Source organism: Schistocerca americana, chromosome 4 (genome assembly GCF_021461395.2).
Source record: "Schistocerca americana isolate TAMUIC-IGC-003095 chromosome 4, iqSchAmer2.1, whole genome shotgun sequence".
Classification (NCBI taxonomy): domain Eukaryota; kingdom Metazoa; phylum Arthropoda; class Insecta; order Orthoptera; family Acrididae; genus Schistocerca; species Schistocerca americana.
This window is the reverse complement of record NC_060122.1, coordinates 251,615,752-251,631,692: the sequence shown is the minus strand read 5'-3', so window position 1 is coordinate 251,631,692 and position 15,941 is coordinate 251,615,752. Positions and strand designations below refer to the sequence as shown.

Genomic DNA, 15,941 nt, shown 5'->3' with positions numbered 1-15,941 from the left:
GTCAGTACATCTGTCACACTAGCGGCCATGTATTAAGCCTGAGTAATGGTCATACAATCACCATTACTGGTATAATTACATAGATGTAATGCTTTGTACATCTGAATATTATTTGTCTCTTTCATTAGCATGTCTATGGCAGCATTGTCTTAGTATTATTATTTTATCTGAAAATCGCTCCAGTTTATTACACATTTAACAAGTGCAGAAATAACTGAACCTTATCTCATTACAGATGCTCAGGTTCTTTTATTGATCACTGTGAAACAAATACTTATAGTTTTGTATACTAATTTGTGACTTCAGTTTAATAAAGGGATTATGGGACCATACAAATACCACATACTAAAAAAAGCTGACGTCTTAACAGTTCCATCATACGAAATTTTACGTAGCAAAATTGCTGTCGATATGAGAATCCTTTCCCTTTTGTGTTTCCTTAATATCCTTGTAAAAATCTACCTTCATAACCACTACGGGAAATCTGTGTTCCAGACGATGCCCTCATTGAACGAATGTACATCAACTCCAAGTGCAGCATGGAGAAGGTGAAACTGGGATTAGACGCATACTTCTCCCTCAAACACAGATTTCCTGAGTTACTAATGAACAGAGATATCGGAGGAAGCGACTTCCAGGTTGCAACGAAGCACTTGTGAGTTCTTATCTCTCTTAAGCTTTTTAAATTCATAAAGAATTGTTATTTTTTCTGTAGCTTTTCATTTTGTGTTGTAATGGATGTATAACTCTGCAGGGCACATGTGCCGATATCTGGACTCCAGCCAAGTATAGGCTTACGTTACTTGTCACTTCTTTGTGAAATGATAATATTACTTTTTTCGGGAAATCAGTGGAGTATTTTGTGCTATTAAAACAGTATTTAAGTATTTGAATTTACGATCAAATGAAAAATTATTTTGGAATTCTCTGGGACTGCTGCGTAATGAATCTCTTTCAAGGACATAAAAAGTTTGTGTAACCAGTTGCGCTGCTATGAGTATTGCTTTTTATTTGAACCTCGGGCCTATTTCAGCTACATAACCATCATCAGGTTAGCTGTAATTTAACGTTTTATAAATTTTGGTACATTTCTTGTATTACATGTGGTTTATGAAAAATATGATTTTACATGTGTTTCAAGTCCTGACTTCCATGCAATGACGTTGTTACTGTTGCTATCAGTTTGTTACTGATTATACTTTGGGTTAACCTAATAACAATAATTAATTTTGCAGTTTGTTCTGACTTGTCATTCAGTAGTGCTCAGAAATAAACTTCAGTCTGTTGTTGAAATCTGCACAACTGCCGTCACTAAATATCAACTGGAGACTGAGATTTATTTCTGACCACTAATAAACGAAAAGTCAGAGCAAACTACGAAAATGATGATTACTGCTACACTAAAGTAAAATATAAAAATATATATTTTATTATATATATTATATTATAAACATATTATAAAATATATTATAAAATATATTATAAAATATAAAATATATTATAAAAATATTTAAAAAATCAGTAACAATTTGACAACAACAGAAACGACTTTCCTTGTAAGTCAGGACTTGAAATAGCATGTAAATTCTTATTATTCGTAACTCACATGTTATATAACAAATTTAACAAAAATTTTAAAATGCTCTATTACAGATAACGGGATACGCAAATTTATTATGTCCTTGAAAAATCAGTTGTGAGTTTAATCAGTCGTTCTGCATTATTATTCCACTGTTCTTTTAATGAGTGTTTCTATCTCACAGCGTTCGACAATCTTGTCAGGCTGCTTGAAATGGCTTGCCTCTTCAAATCTCGCTGAGTGAAACGCCCCTTTATAAGCGTGCAGTAGTATCATCATTTCAACGCAGAAGACTTTATTGCCGTGCTCTAGATTTTAAACAGTTTTACTGCCACCATATATCTTACCAGCACCTCCGTTGTTTGTACATTTATTCTTCAACATTAGTGACAACCCACAAAGCGACACAGCGCCCTCTTCTTGGATCACTTCAGTGCCTATCTCACTGTTGTGTAAAACGATCTGACAACTATAAAACCGCCAGCATCAACTCGCAAACCCAAAAGACATATAAACCCACAGTGTCCCCAGCTAGATTTTTTCTGTGTCAACAAAATGTGTGGTGTGTGGTGGAAAATAGAGAGTGCATTCTTGCTCTGAAACTCAAAAGTAGGGATCACTTAATACTGAATCCTAATGTACATTGAAATATCTATCTCATTTTCATTTTTAATTGCTTGTGTTGTATTGCACTCACGATTTATAGTAATGGGTTACACTAAAACACGTCATTCTGTGCAGCTATTTTCGTATTATATTTTTGTTCAAATCACAGGTTTTTATTTAGTTTTGGTTCCATCACATATACGTTATTTTTCGAAAAGATTATTCACCTGTCGTAATTTTTTCACCGTCAAGTACTTTCCAATATGATCCTCGGCGTTACCATCAAATTGTAGTTATTGACTAGATTTTTAAAGAAATCTTTCGACGTTATGCCATTATTAGGAAAATGCCGAATTGTACACTCCAAGTTAAGTGTCTTGTTTCGATAACAGTAAAATAGGGATACTGCTGCCTCCAAATGCAAGTTTTTCCCCTGTGCTCGGACTCACACCACAAGTTAATGCAGTTTTTGGAGAGAACTAGACATCCCTGTTCTCTTCCCTACGCACCTGTTTTTCTTCGTACGTGAAAAGGAGTACTGGGTAAATACTTAATCAGATGAATAAACATTCACTGTTGTTTACGTTATTGTCGCTTAAAGCCACGTGGCTGGAAGAGCACAATACGCTTTTTCTTTCGCAATTTCCAATTTCTCTTCCATCTGCTCACCTATGATTCAAAAAATTGAATTTAATCTGTCCTGAAAAATTCCTTCTATTCTAGTCAGATGAAAGAGTGGCTGAAGATCTAATCCAATTCATTCTAAGTAAGGTTCTTGGATCTCTCAAATCAAGCTTCAAAGTGATGCAGGGCGCATTTCTCATGGTTTTTGACGATCATCTCCAAAATGTCACCTACGAAACAAACTAGTGTCAATAATGTGCTGTTTGACTCTGAACATCATCATCTTTTTCATATATGTAGCAGTCAGAGAATTCAAGGATATCTTAAATCATCAGATTCTTTACATCTTTCATGGTGAATCTTCACTTACTTGGAACGCTGAAGTATCACATGTCACCCTCAACACGATTAACGCTAAGCCTTACTTGATTTTGAATGATAATAATAAGTTTCAGGTGTATTTAAAACAATGTAACATAACCAAAATTTTACAACAGTTTGAGGCGTCCCCCCACCAATTCCTCTCCAATGTCAAACATAGCTCAGAGTGAACCTTCCGCCTATATCCTCAATTATTTGCTGCGTGTATCCCAGTTTCTGTCTTCCTCCTTAGCTTTTCCCTTCTACTGCCCCTTCTATTATGATGAAAATCATTCCCTGACATTTTTAAAGATGTGCTGTCATACTGTCCCTTCTTCTTGTCAGTGTTTTCCATATATTGCTTTCATCGCCGATTCAGCATAGAACCTCCATATGTCTTACTTTATCAGTCCACTTAATTTTCAACATTCTTCTGCCGCACCACTCCTCAAATGCTTCGATTCTCTTCTGTTCTAGTTTTCCCATAGTCCATGTTTCACTACCACATAATGTTTTGCTCCAAACGTACATCCTCAGAAATTTTACCTCAACGTAAGGCCTGTGTTTGATACTAGCAGACTTTTCTTTGCCAGGAATGCCCTCTTTGCTTGTGCTAGATTGTTTTTATTCCCTCATTGCTCCGGTTGTCATGTGTTATTTTGCTGCCTACGTAGAGCAATTCCGTAACTTCCTCTACTTCGCAATCACCAATTCTGATATTAAGTTTATCGCTTTTATAATTTATGTACTTCTCATTACTTTCCTCTTTCATGGATTTACACTCAATCCATATTCTGTTATCATTCGACAGTTCATTCCATTCAACAGATCCTACAATTCTTCATCTCTTTTACTGAGGACAGTAGTGTCATTGATATCCTTTCACCCCAAACCTGCCCTCATTCTTGAACCTCTTAGCTTTCAATTACTTCTTCTATGTATATATTGAACAGTACGGGCGGGAGACTAAGTCCCTCTCTTTCACCCTCTTTTATTAGAGCAGTCGTATTGATCCCCCTTGGTTCCTGTACATATTGTGTATTATCCCTCTCTCCCTATAGCTTACTCCTGTTTTTCTTGGAATTTGTACAATGTTGCTCCATTTTACATCGTCCAACGCTTTTTCTAGATCGTTAAATCCTATGAAAGTGTATTCCTTTAGTTCTCCTTCCGTTATCAACTACAACGTCAGAACCGCCTCCCTGGTGCCTTTACGTTTTCTGAACCCACACTGATGGTGTTCTAAAACGATTTAAATTTTGTTATTCATTCTTCTGTGCATTATTCTTGACAGCAACTTGGATGCTTGAGCATTTAAGCTGACTGCGCGATAATTCTTGCATTTGTCAGCTCTTCCAATCTTCGGAATTGTGTGAGTATGCGAAATTCAGGGGTATACCGCCAGACTCACACATTCAGCAACCCAACGTGAGTTATCATTTTGTTGCTACTACAATCCCTTATCACTCCCCCCCCCCCCCATGATATTCCGATGGAATGTTATCTGTCCCTTCTACCTTATATGACCTTAAGATTTTCAAAGCCGGCCGCGGTGGTCTAGCGGTTCTAGGCGCTCAGTCCGGAGCCGCGCGACTGCTACGGTCGCAGGTTCGAATCCTGCCTCGGGCATGGATGTGTGTGATGTCCTTAGGTTAGTTAGGTTTAAGTAGTTCTAAGTTCTAGGAGACTGATGACCATAGATGTTAAGTCCCATAGTGTTCAGAGCCGTTTGAACCATTTTTGAAGATTTTCAAAGCACTTCAAAATTTTGATTCTAATAGTGAATCCTCTGTCTTTTCCCTGTCGACTCCTGTTTCTTATTCTATCACTTCATATAAGTCTTCCTCCTCGTGAAGGCCTTCAGTGTACCCTTTCCACCTATCCCCTCTCTGCTCTGCGTTTAGCAGTGAAATTCCCAGTGGACTCTTAATGTTACCAATCTTGCTTTTAATTTCACCGAAGGTTGTTCTCACCGGAAGGTTATTTTGACTTTCCTATATGCCGAGTCACTCCTTCCGACAATCATTTTTCTTCAGATTTCTTCATATCTCTAATCCAACCGTTTCGTCTTAGCTTCTCTGCACTTACTTCTGATTTAATTCCTGAGTGACTTGTATTTCTGTATACCCGAATGTCCCTGAACATTTTTTTACTTCCTTCTTTCTTCGATCAGAGGAAGTGTTTGATCTATCATCTGTTGTTTGTTCGCAGTTGCCTTCCTTGTTCGAATGGTTTTCTTTCCAACTTCTGAGAATGCGGCTGTTGATATACTTTCCGGGATGTGAGGTCGTGGTCCAAGAACTTTTCAGCTCCTTACGTTTCGTCCAGGACTGCGCTGGACGAAACGTAAGGAGCAGAAAAGTTCTTGGACCACGACCTCACATTCCGGAAAGTATATCAACAGTAATGTCACCCAGTCGTGAAAGCCTTCATTCTGTGAATGCCCTTTTCTCCTTTACAACTTTACTGCGTAAGGAGCCATTCATTATTCCAGTATCGCTAGTATCAGAGAACTTCAAGTTTGTCTCTTCTTTTCTTAGTATTTTCACATCAGACTACTTACGCACTGAGTCTACCTGAGTAGTCTCTTTTAACGCCTACTCTTCACCGCTACTAAATCGTGATCTGAGTCTGTTTGTGCTCCTCGTTACGCCTTGCATTCCAGTATGTCATTTCGGAATCTCGGCCTGACCATGACGTAATCCATCTGAAATTTCCATATGACCTCCAATTCATCTGATTTTCTTGTCATGTCACTTCGCGAGGCCTTTTTGGGAGGACGTAATGTGTTACTCGGCTCCAGGTGGAACGTAAGCTCTCGCATTTGATGTACAGCGCATCAGTTACAGCATCTGCCAATGAAGTTTAATGAGCATCACTGTAACATTCTGGCGGTCTGTAATCGAAATCGTGAGAAAATGCACAGCTGTGAGTTTGATTTCTTCTGTTTCTTCTGTTGTTTCGAATTTGTGATGGTCCGAATCGGACTAATAATATTCAGGAATTGGTCAGAGGATTGACTGAGGAGTTTCTTTAGTGGACGAATTACAGAAGCTTAAGGTGCTTCCGATTAGTTCTGCTTGGTTCCTCCTTTACCTGTAACAATATTTTTGAACTCTTGCCACGTTACACTGCTACAGACGCTTAATGTGTTTTACAAGGAGTAAGATTCTCCATAATTTTTAAAAATAATTGAATAACGTCAGAACCGTTAAGCCATAGTTCGTCAGGGGTGCACCACCTTGTACGTTAAGACTAAAGATCGTTTTACATAGAAATAGTGATATTTGAAAATTAACTGAGTTTCTGTAATGTATTAATTGCCAACAGCCTGTGTTTGAAAAACATTTTTTAACCTGTAACTGATTTCTGATAATATTTGTTCTCAGTTTGATTTAACTTACTAATTATGGCCGTGTAGTAGAGTAATATTGTAACCGTTGACCATTAAATACAGTAATGGCAATATTATCTCGAATTCGAATTTTTTTTTTTACTCATGGTAGATTGTTAATTCCTTGGAACCGTTTTTCACATTTGGAATGAACCCTTCTGCTGCAGAGTAATTCCTGAAATTTCAAAAAATCACTGCCGACTACAATCCACATAAAGTGTACACCACAATTTCAAATATTTATTAAACTTATATTCTAGGGCTGGTTAAAGAGTTACATGGTACAACACTGCTTCAATTGACGGGTAATTTATAGTTACTGATTCACAGAAGCTCTCCTGCATACTTTGCGGGTCTTTCTTTTGACAGAGAAAGTGGTTGGTTTGATACAGGCTGCAGGCTAGCTTGGTATTTGCTCCCACGCCGTTTCCCTTTTTTTTCTACTTATGTCCAATACTTTGAACTGTACATTATCTTGAAGAGTGGTTTTGTACAACAACTTGCCATGTGGATCTTCATTAAACGCATATTTAACCCACCTAACACTGTTCCAATACACAGTTTCCGCTTCAGTGTTTTTAGTCCTGTGGATGAAGATGTTTTTCATGAGGGATTTGAAATCAAACAACTCCCTTTGCTCCATTTCGAATACCATAAGATTTGGATCACACTGTATGTACCTGATGAAGGTCACCCAATCCCTTGGAATTTCAGTGGGGTCTACAGATTTTTTCCTTTGTTCTCTCAATAATGGTATGAATTGTGTCATCTTCCATATGAGTATGACCTGGTTCTAAGAATTTATGGTGGATAACAAGTGAATGCCCTTTTACGTGACGTTTTTGCACGACATAAAGGAGCATTGCGCTAACAAAGATGTTTCTTGTTTGACCTGGACAACAGTCGCTGTAGAATATTACTTCTGATACTTCTTTGTCTAATACATTGTTTAGGTACTTCATCAGACGCGAAGCAATTTCTTGGCTACCACGTTTGGCAATGGTTTCCTCCCAAATGAAGCAAATTTTTCGTTGTGTATTAGCTTGATTACCTGTGGGATTACAGGTCCTGATCTGCCTCTTGTAAAACGGTACTCCATTCACTAAAAACGGCGTTGCAAGGCACTTTTGCAAATCGAAGGAAACGGCAGCTAGCTTTTTATCCTTCAAATACAACTTCTTGTCTATATCCTTTTGTTTGTATGCATCTCCGGCAAATTCAAGGTGTTTAAATTTAACTATTCAGAATTTATTCGCTCTTCTTTTTGGTCGGTAGATTTAATAATCATATCAAATTTATCACATTTTGCGCAACTATCGTTTTTGGGCTTTTCAAATTGATAGTTGAAATTTTCCACAAACATCTGCCTGTACAAAGACCTACTCTGAGATATGATGTTGTTCTCTGTACAAAAGTCCACACATAGTTTATACATTTTAGAAATTGACAGATCGGGTGAAAGGTACTTTCTTGCAGTATGTGAACGAGAGTAATGAGATTCAATGGCAGGAAACATCTGTATATGATCGAGAATAATCTTCCGTGCCTCTTGAGACACTTTTGGCTGGTTCCCATGCTTTCCCCATAGACCTTCAGCACACATACCTGAGTTCGATTTGCTTTTCTTCTCCGTTACAACTCGGACTTTTTTTAAGGTGACGCCAAGTGTATTTAAAAACATTTTTTGACAGACTGCAATATGCTCACCAGATTTAGGTAGTGAATAGAGGCAAGTGAATTTTCGCCTACTCTCCAATTCTCTACCATCTCGTAATCTTTGGCGAGCTTTACGTTTTTCACAAACGAATCCTGCTATGAATTGGTTTTTTGCTTCCTTACTTAATGAGTGATAGTCCGCAAACATAGTTTTTTTCAAAACACTTCAGCCTACATGTACAGGCTGCTTTAAGACCTTTGGTCTTAACCGTTTTTTCTGTAGAATTTTTATATTCTAACCCTGCATTTCTTCTTTTCTTCCTTATTACAATTGCCCACGAGTTTGGGTTCCTCATCCTTTTTCTGGTAATATTTCCTTCAGCCTTCTTTCTTTCGCGTTTTTTCGTTGTCGATGCATTTTGTTCCTGAAATAAATTGTCCTGTTCGTTCTCGTCATTATTCAATTCACTCAAAGCATTCATTTCAGTTGGAGTGTTCACGACAATTCATTTCATTCGCTTCATTCTGTGCATTCGCTTCACTGCCTGTATCGCTTAAATTACCTTCCGAGGAGAAACACTCATCAAAAGAAAAGTCATTTAGATCGCCACAATCAGGTGGTGAGCTGGTGACCATCAGTCTTATTACTAAGTTGTAAAAATTGTTCGTCAGTGCACGACAGTGCCTGTTGCTGGGGCTCCCGAGACAGACCTGAAGAGAACGCGTATGCTAATAATTTATTTAAAACACACATGTACTAATAACCGCTAATTTTATGCTGATTATTATAGCGTAAAACAAACAAAACTAATGCTTAAGTGTCAAGTGTAATAAAGTAAAAGGAATAATACAAGTATTTATTACCTTGGCTTGGAAGTTCTCTCAAACCCATTTGTAGCAGCTTTTTCCCTCTTGTTGCTATCTTGTAACCCTTGTAACAATGGTCAAACTGGCGTTTAAACAAACACTACAAAAAATCTCGACAAGCGATTTCAATACAGTGTTAACACACAATTACACAACAATGTCAACACAATGTTATACAACAATGCCAATACATGTTGCTTGATGGGAGGCCAATGTCACAAACACACATGGGTTAAAAAGGCCAATGTGCACTTTGGCCTTTTTATTTATAGAAAAATATTTTACCTAATGGGCTTAAGTGTATATTGGCCTTTCTTCTCATTAATGCTCTTCTGACATTCCGTTTGGACATATGCCCTAAATGAATCTGTATCTCTGTTAATAAAAGCACTGACCACTGGCCTCTTTTACACCAAAATAATGGCCTTACGGACAGTGTCGTAGAGACAACAACTGAAAAACTTTGATTTTGGACATTGGCCCTTTTAGCACCAAGCCAAGGATTCATTCTAGATTCATACTTCATTGTTTGTTCCTGCATTTCGTAAATTGTAACTTCATTTTGACGGCATATATTACCCTCTTTCACATAAACATGTATTAACAGCAGTATAACGTCTCCTACAGCAAAATGATGGTGATGCCACGACTCACAAAGGATGCCTATCGCGTGAGCATCTGGACTGCAATGGACGAAGACTCGAGCAATTTAGATTGGCCTTTGTATGGTAACATACTTACAGGCGGATTGGAAATTATGTTGGTCGAAGACTACTGTCTTGGAGATGTGGTCATCTTCGACTTGGCCAATGTGAATGCTGGACATATCGTACGCACAGATATCAACTTCATCCGCAATCTTGAACTCTGCTACAAGGTAATGTTGGAGACCTATTCCAGGTATAATTGATTAAAAGTGTGAGATATATGGAACTTTCCGCCATTACCTATTTACGAGGCTGGGAATTGAAGATGGGTAGAAAGTGGAGTGATGTGTTCTCCAAATAAGTTTGGTACCGAGCATAAAAGTGGCAGGAAGCGAACCCCCTTCCACAGAAATCAGTCGCTGTATTGACGTGGCGTACTTGTAGCCTGTAACTGTCTGATCACAAGGCAATAGATTACAACAGTAAAATGAATGTGGGCAAGACTGTGAATAACAAATTACAATCATTAACAGTGTTATGAAAAAGGTGGTTGCTTCTCACCATACAGGGGAGATACTAAGTAGCAGATAGGCACAACAAAAAGACTGTCAGAAAGTGAGATTTCGGCCAGCATACACGCACACACACACACACACACACACACACACACACACACACACACACACACTAAATGCAACTCTCTCGCACATGACCACGGTCTCTGGCAGCTGAAGCGAGACTGCAAACAGCAGCTCATGATGAGAGAGGCAGCTGCTTGATGGAGCTAAGGAGGAGGCTGGGGCAGAGAGGGCTAGGCATACCAGTGCAGGGTTGGGAGACGGTAAACTGCTGCTTATGGGAGCACACAATGACGAGATGGGGAGAGGATGGGGAAACTGCAGTTTGGAAGTTAGACGGAGGGTGGGGGCTGAGGAGAGACGACTGAGTTTTTGGAGTAGAGGACTGTGTAGTGCTGGTATGGGAACAGATAATGGATTAGATGGATAACAACAATGACTAACTAAGGCTGAGGAGTGATACGGGAACGTTGGATATGTTGCAGGGGAGTTTCTCTCTGTACAATTCAGAAAAGCTGGTGTTGGTGGAAGGGATCCAGATCACATAGACTGTGAAGCAGTCATCCAAATAATGAACGTCGTGTTGGGCAGCGTGCTCAGCAATGGGGTCGTTAATCTGCTTCTTCGCCAGAGTTTGTCAGAGGCTATACATGTGGGACACTTTGTTGGTAGCCTAGCTGCAGCTTAGCTTCTAGATCACATGACTGGTTCCAAAGATACCCCTGCCTTTGATGGGATAGGTAGTGCTTGTGACCAAAGTGATGGTGGGAGGATGTATGAGACAGGTCTTGCACCTAAGTCTTTTACAGGGATATGAGCCCTGAGGCAAGAGGTTGCAAGCAGTAGTTGTGCATGGATGGATGAGGATATTATATAGGTTCGGAGGGCTGCACAACACCACTGTGGGAGGAATTTATTAAAGTAATATATACACAAATATTCAGCTGCAGTTTGGTGAGAGAGCGTGGAAATGACTTAAAGTTCTGAACTCTGGTCTCAATCTAACCCAATGGACTATGGCTAGCCAATATCATTACAGTTCAGGCCCGACAACTGTTGGTAGCTGCTGACCCAGTTACCGGATAAATTTTTGCGACTCTCGGCGATGATTGCGACGACTGGTGGTGGCCTGCTATTACCTGGAACTGGAACTGCTGGCAGCTGGAACAATAACTGCCTGAGTGAAGCTGTGCCGTCACTTATAACTGCGAATTAGAGAACTATTTGTCTGGCATTACTCGAAAGCAGGATGAAGGGTATGCTTTCAGCGCATTCTCTAGCGGCATACACAACAATTGACAGATAGCCCGTACTGTTTTAATGTTTTTTGGTGGAAGCATAAAAGTGCAGCATTTGTGGAGGGAACGGTTTGCGGCGGGAGGGGATATAAGCCAGCCGCGAGCCCTCAGGATCTCAGTTCATCAGTGCACATGACAATGGAAACATGTCTGATCGCCGAAGCTTTGTGCCCTTTTGTGCACTATGGATTGGCAGTAAATTAGTAGACTGTTTGATTAAGAAAAACTACGGGAGAAACTGAAGAGTCACAGAATAATTAGATTTTCCGCATACCTTTTTCATGTTATTTTTCGTTCGTCTTGGCTGGCACAAAATGATCGAGTAAGTGGTATGTAAAATTTCTCCTTTCGCATCGTGTATAATCAGGTAAGGTAATTGAAACCGTTGCTTAATATAAATTATTACAATAGTATTTTCCGTTCATTTGCGTGTGCTTTTTGCTAATGGTGAATCAGTCCTCACTTTAGCCATTTGGTCATTGTTAATCGAGATAGATAACTCAAGACTAATCACTCGTAATTGTCGTCTTACTCATCAGAAACGAGAACAGAAGGTCTGCAACGACGTGCACACTGTCTTATCTCTGGCTAACATTATCTCAAGCCGTGGTAAATGGCCGAGTTATTATTTGACATTTTTCTAAAAACCTGATGAATGTATTTCCTACCCGCAGTGGAAGGTGGATAAAAATGTGGGATGTCACAGTGGTACGGGTACAACGAGCACAGTGTAAGATTACAACAATGACACCACGCTTGCAGTCAAACTAATGTTAAACCAATTTAGACCCCTGCTGACATGACCATTTATGACGCCGAAACAGCTTGGCCCGTAGGTAAAGTGGAGTACATACGAGGGTTAGTCATAAAGTAAAAATAAAGTTATGTAATTAATTTCACGTTTATTTACAGTTATATCTCTATCGTCCGAGTAAGTAGTGCTATTCCCTGTTCACAGTACCGCTGCACCCCGATAGAGGCCACAAAGAGAATGGCCAAAACTGTCTATTCCAGGGGTGTGCTGCTGAGGTGTGGTGCGAAGTTTCAATGTGTGCCACGTGATGTGCCTGCAATAAGCACAAAATTAATTACACAGCTCTATTTTTTCTAGGTCGCAATCAAAACGGTCGTTCTTCAATAAAAAAAAATGTAACGTAAACGGCTCTTTTGTCTCTCTTTTTATTGCTAGTTTGTATTTAATATCACAGCTTAAGAAGTTAGTGTCTTCTTAAGCTCAAAGTAATTTGCCGAAATGTGTTTTCTTACTACGTGTTTCCGAATTTATTTCTCATAAAAATATTCGCTTTAAGTACTCTATATTCCCTCCTCGTCATTGTTTCCTTTACCAATCCTCATTATATACACGCCTAGCGCATATGACAGTTAATCTTGTTTGGACGACTAACTCACTATAGCTGCGCAAATCATTGCTTCAGACACACTTTGTCTTGTACTGCTCTTATCCATGTTGAGTTACCCGTTTCCATTTCTCTCCAATTTTTAATCATTTCATCGGTTGTCTTGTTTTGGAGAATTTCGTAGTTTGGAGCTTCTCAATTGGTTCCCATTATTGCTCCTGTCTTCTTTTCTCTCTCATTCTTGTTGTGTGCCCCTAGCCATCTCACCTTCATTAATATTCTCAGTGGTTCACCTCTCTCGTAGTTGTACTCTACATTACTCACGTATATAGTTTTATAAGCTCTTAACTTTATCTCTTACTGTCACCGTCAGAGGGTGGTACGGAACTACAAGTCCCACCGCCACACCTCCAAAGTGAATTGCAGTGACGCAGTCACTGCCCTGTGGAAATTTACTGCCTAACCAACACAGTTAGACCGCAATAGACCGGTGATGCTGTATTGTAACATATATATATAAAAAAAACTTTATCTCAGTAAGCTCTTTACTTTATCGAAGTGGAGCTTTTTCCTGACGTAAATGTACCTTGATACTGTTGTAGGTTCGTGATCCATCCTCGATCCATCCCTTTATATTACAGCTTTATTTCTTAACAAAGGATACCATTAAATAAATGAATTTGTGCTTCCTGAGCAGTTTCACCAACCCATTTTCAAGTCTTCGAGTATTACCTGCCTTTCTTCAAAATTGAATACTAATATTTAATGCTTAATATTTTATACTAATATTCAGAGCACTCTGATTTAACTACCTCACCATTTCTTCTACATTGGGTTAATATTCAGCTGTTAGTATGATCGTCTGTGTAAACCTTTCATTGTTTTCATTTAGTAGCAATCCTCGCAATTACTTTCGTATTTCAACATCTGTAATAATATTCCTCAGCTCTCGTATTGCCTTAAATTCGTCTGAGACCACTTCTCTTCGTACATATTTCCTCGTCGATTTGGTGCTATCTTCGTTTGATGCAGTATAGTGCGAGTAGTTTCGTTGAATCCTTTCATGGATTATGAAGAAATATCAGTAATCTTATTCGAATTTTCGTTAGCAGTTTAGATTTTAAAACATCAAACGAATGAGAAATTGAAATGTTTGCTCCACTTATTTTAACGTTTAAATTCAATTTAGTTATATACAACTGAAGTAAATACTTCCATATCATTTTAAACTTAAGTGTTCAGCCTTAAAGAGAGCTTAGTGCTCACCTAATTAATAAATTTGGTATGTATAGACTGCTTACCGCCGGCGATTGAAAGGACTTCACTTGGTGAATGCATCGAAGATCATACATTCAGTCATGAAAATAGCAAAGATGGCGCTATCTGAAAAGTTGCAGAAGAGGGTAAGTCATACGTATCTCTCATTATTTTCTTCTCCTTGTCTGTAACATATCATCTACTTGCATATAAGTCCATACGCAGTGGTACGTTTTACATATCGGGCTACGTACACCCTCTCGCTATGTTTAGCCTCATGACTCGTGTGCTCCACTGCACGCTACAAGCTACACAGCCGTGCGGGATTAGCCTAGCGGTCTTAGGCGCTGCAGTCATGGACTGTGCGGCTGGTCCCGGTGGAGGTTCGAGTCCTCCCTCGGGCATGGGTGTGTGTGTTTGCCCTTAGGATAATTTAGGTTAAGTAGTGTGTAAGCTTAGGGACTGATGACCTTAGCAGTTAAGTCCCATAAGACTAAAAAAAAAAAAAAAGCTACACGTATACAGCATAAATAGCTGCGTAAAAGCTGCTTCGTATTATCGCTTGTCGCGAAGTACTTGTAGTGACATATTCTTTCCAAATAGTGTCAGATAAAAGTACTGCTCTGGCATACGGTTTGGGACTCTATAAGGTTCTCCTTAGCCGGCAACACTTCTGACATAAACGTCGCCATGAAACAAATTTGACACCGTGTTAGAGACGTTCGGCCCTCTGGACGCCTTCACCTGACCAGCCACGACACTGTCTTAATTGTACCAATTCCTATAGTAACAAACGTCCTTCCCGCGTGTACAGTCGTGCACAAAAGCATCCGAACGACCTGAATTGCATTTCACCTGATTCGCATGCAACCCACATAACCCAGCTCTCTAGCAGATCCTCTAATCGCTCCTTGGTACAGTCGTTTGAGTATTGAAAATGGTTCCAACAAGTTACCACTAGAAAACACTGCTCTGTATCGCAATAACTCAAGATGTAAAGTAATACTACGATACTACAAATATCAGGGAACACCTTATCACAGGTAAGACTGTCCTTAAGGCTTGTAAGCTCACATTTATTAGAATAAATGACATACCTGAAATGTTACCACTCTCATTATTACGTCAGATAGGTAATCCACGTAGTAAGTTAATCGTATTCATGATTTCCTCTTCAAAGTAGCATACAGTACTTATTATTTAACACAAAATGACATTAAAAGTTTAAGTTATTTACGAGCGGCTAGATTAGAATATGTATGAACTTCAAATGACATGACGAACCGTCTCGTTCTGCATATGGATTCAAACCCAGGTCATGCAGACTAAGCAAAGATTTCGTGACTGACGGAAGCTAACAGTCATTCCTGATTAGGCATACAGAGAGTGATATACCTCGATTTTAGACAGTATCAATCAGCAAATACCAACTTTAAATTAAATAACGCAAACATTTTTAACGGACGCGAATTCCTACCCAGCACCTAATGTCCCTGTTAACGAACTACGAGAGATGTTAAATATTGCTTCTTAACAAGTAACTTATTTGAAATGCCATGAGGTAAAGTTTTGTGTTGGACAGGGATTCGAACCCAGAACCTAATCGGATAGATATCGAAGCACAATCAACTGTGACATATCGCATTTTCTCAGCAGTAGCTAGATGTTTTAACTGAAATGACGAGACGAAACGTTAATTTTTTCCTTCCGAGGACTG

General features: G+C 39.1%; 1 protein-coding gene across 1 annotated transcript in view; it reads left to right on the top strand.

Moving 5' to 3' along the window:
• LOC124613983 (clavesin-1-like) overlaps positions 1-15,941 on the top strand; it is a 74,252-nt gene that overhangs the window by 42,376 nt on the left and 15,935 nt on the right. The window contains exons 3-5 of the mRNA XM_047142770.1: positions 496-655; positions 9,714-9,963; positions 14,260-14,370. Of these exons, the coding sequence (XP_046998726.1) occupies positions 496-655; positions 9,714-9,963; positions 14,260-14,370 (521 nt within the window). The remainder of the gene's footprint in view (positions 1-495; positions 656-9,713; positions 9,964-14,259; positions 14,371-15,941) is intronic.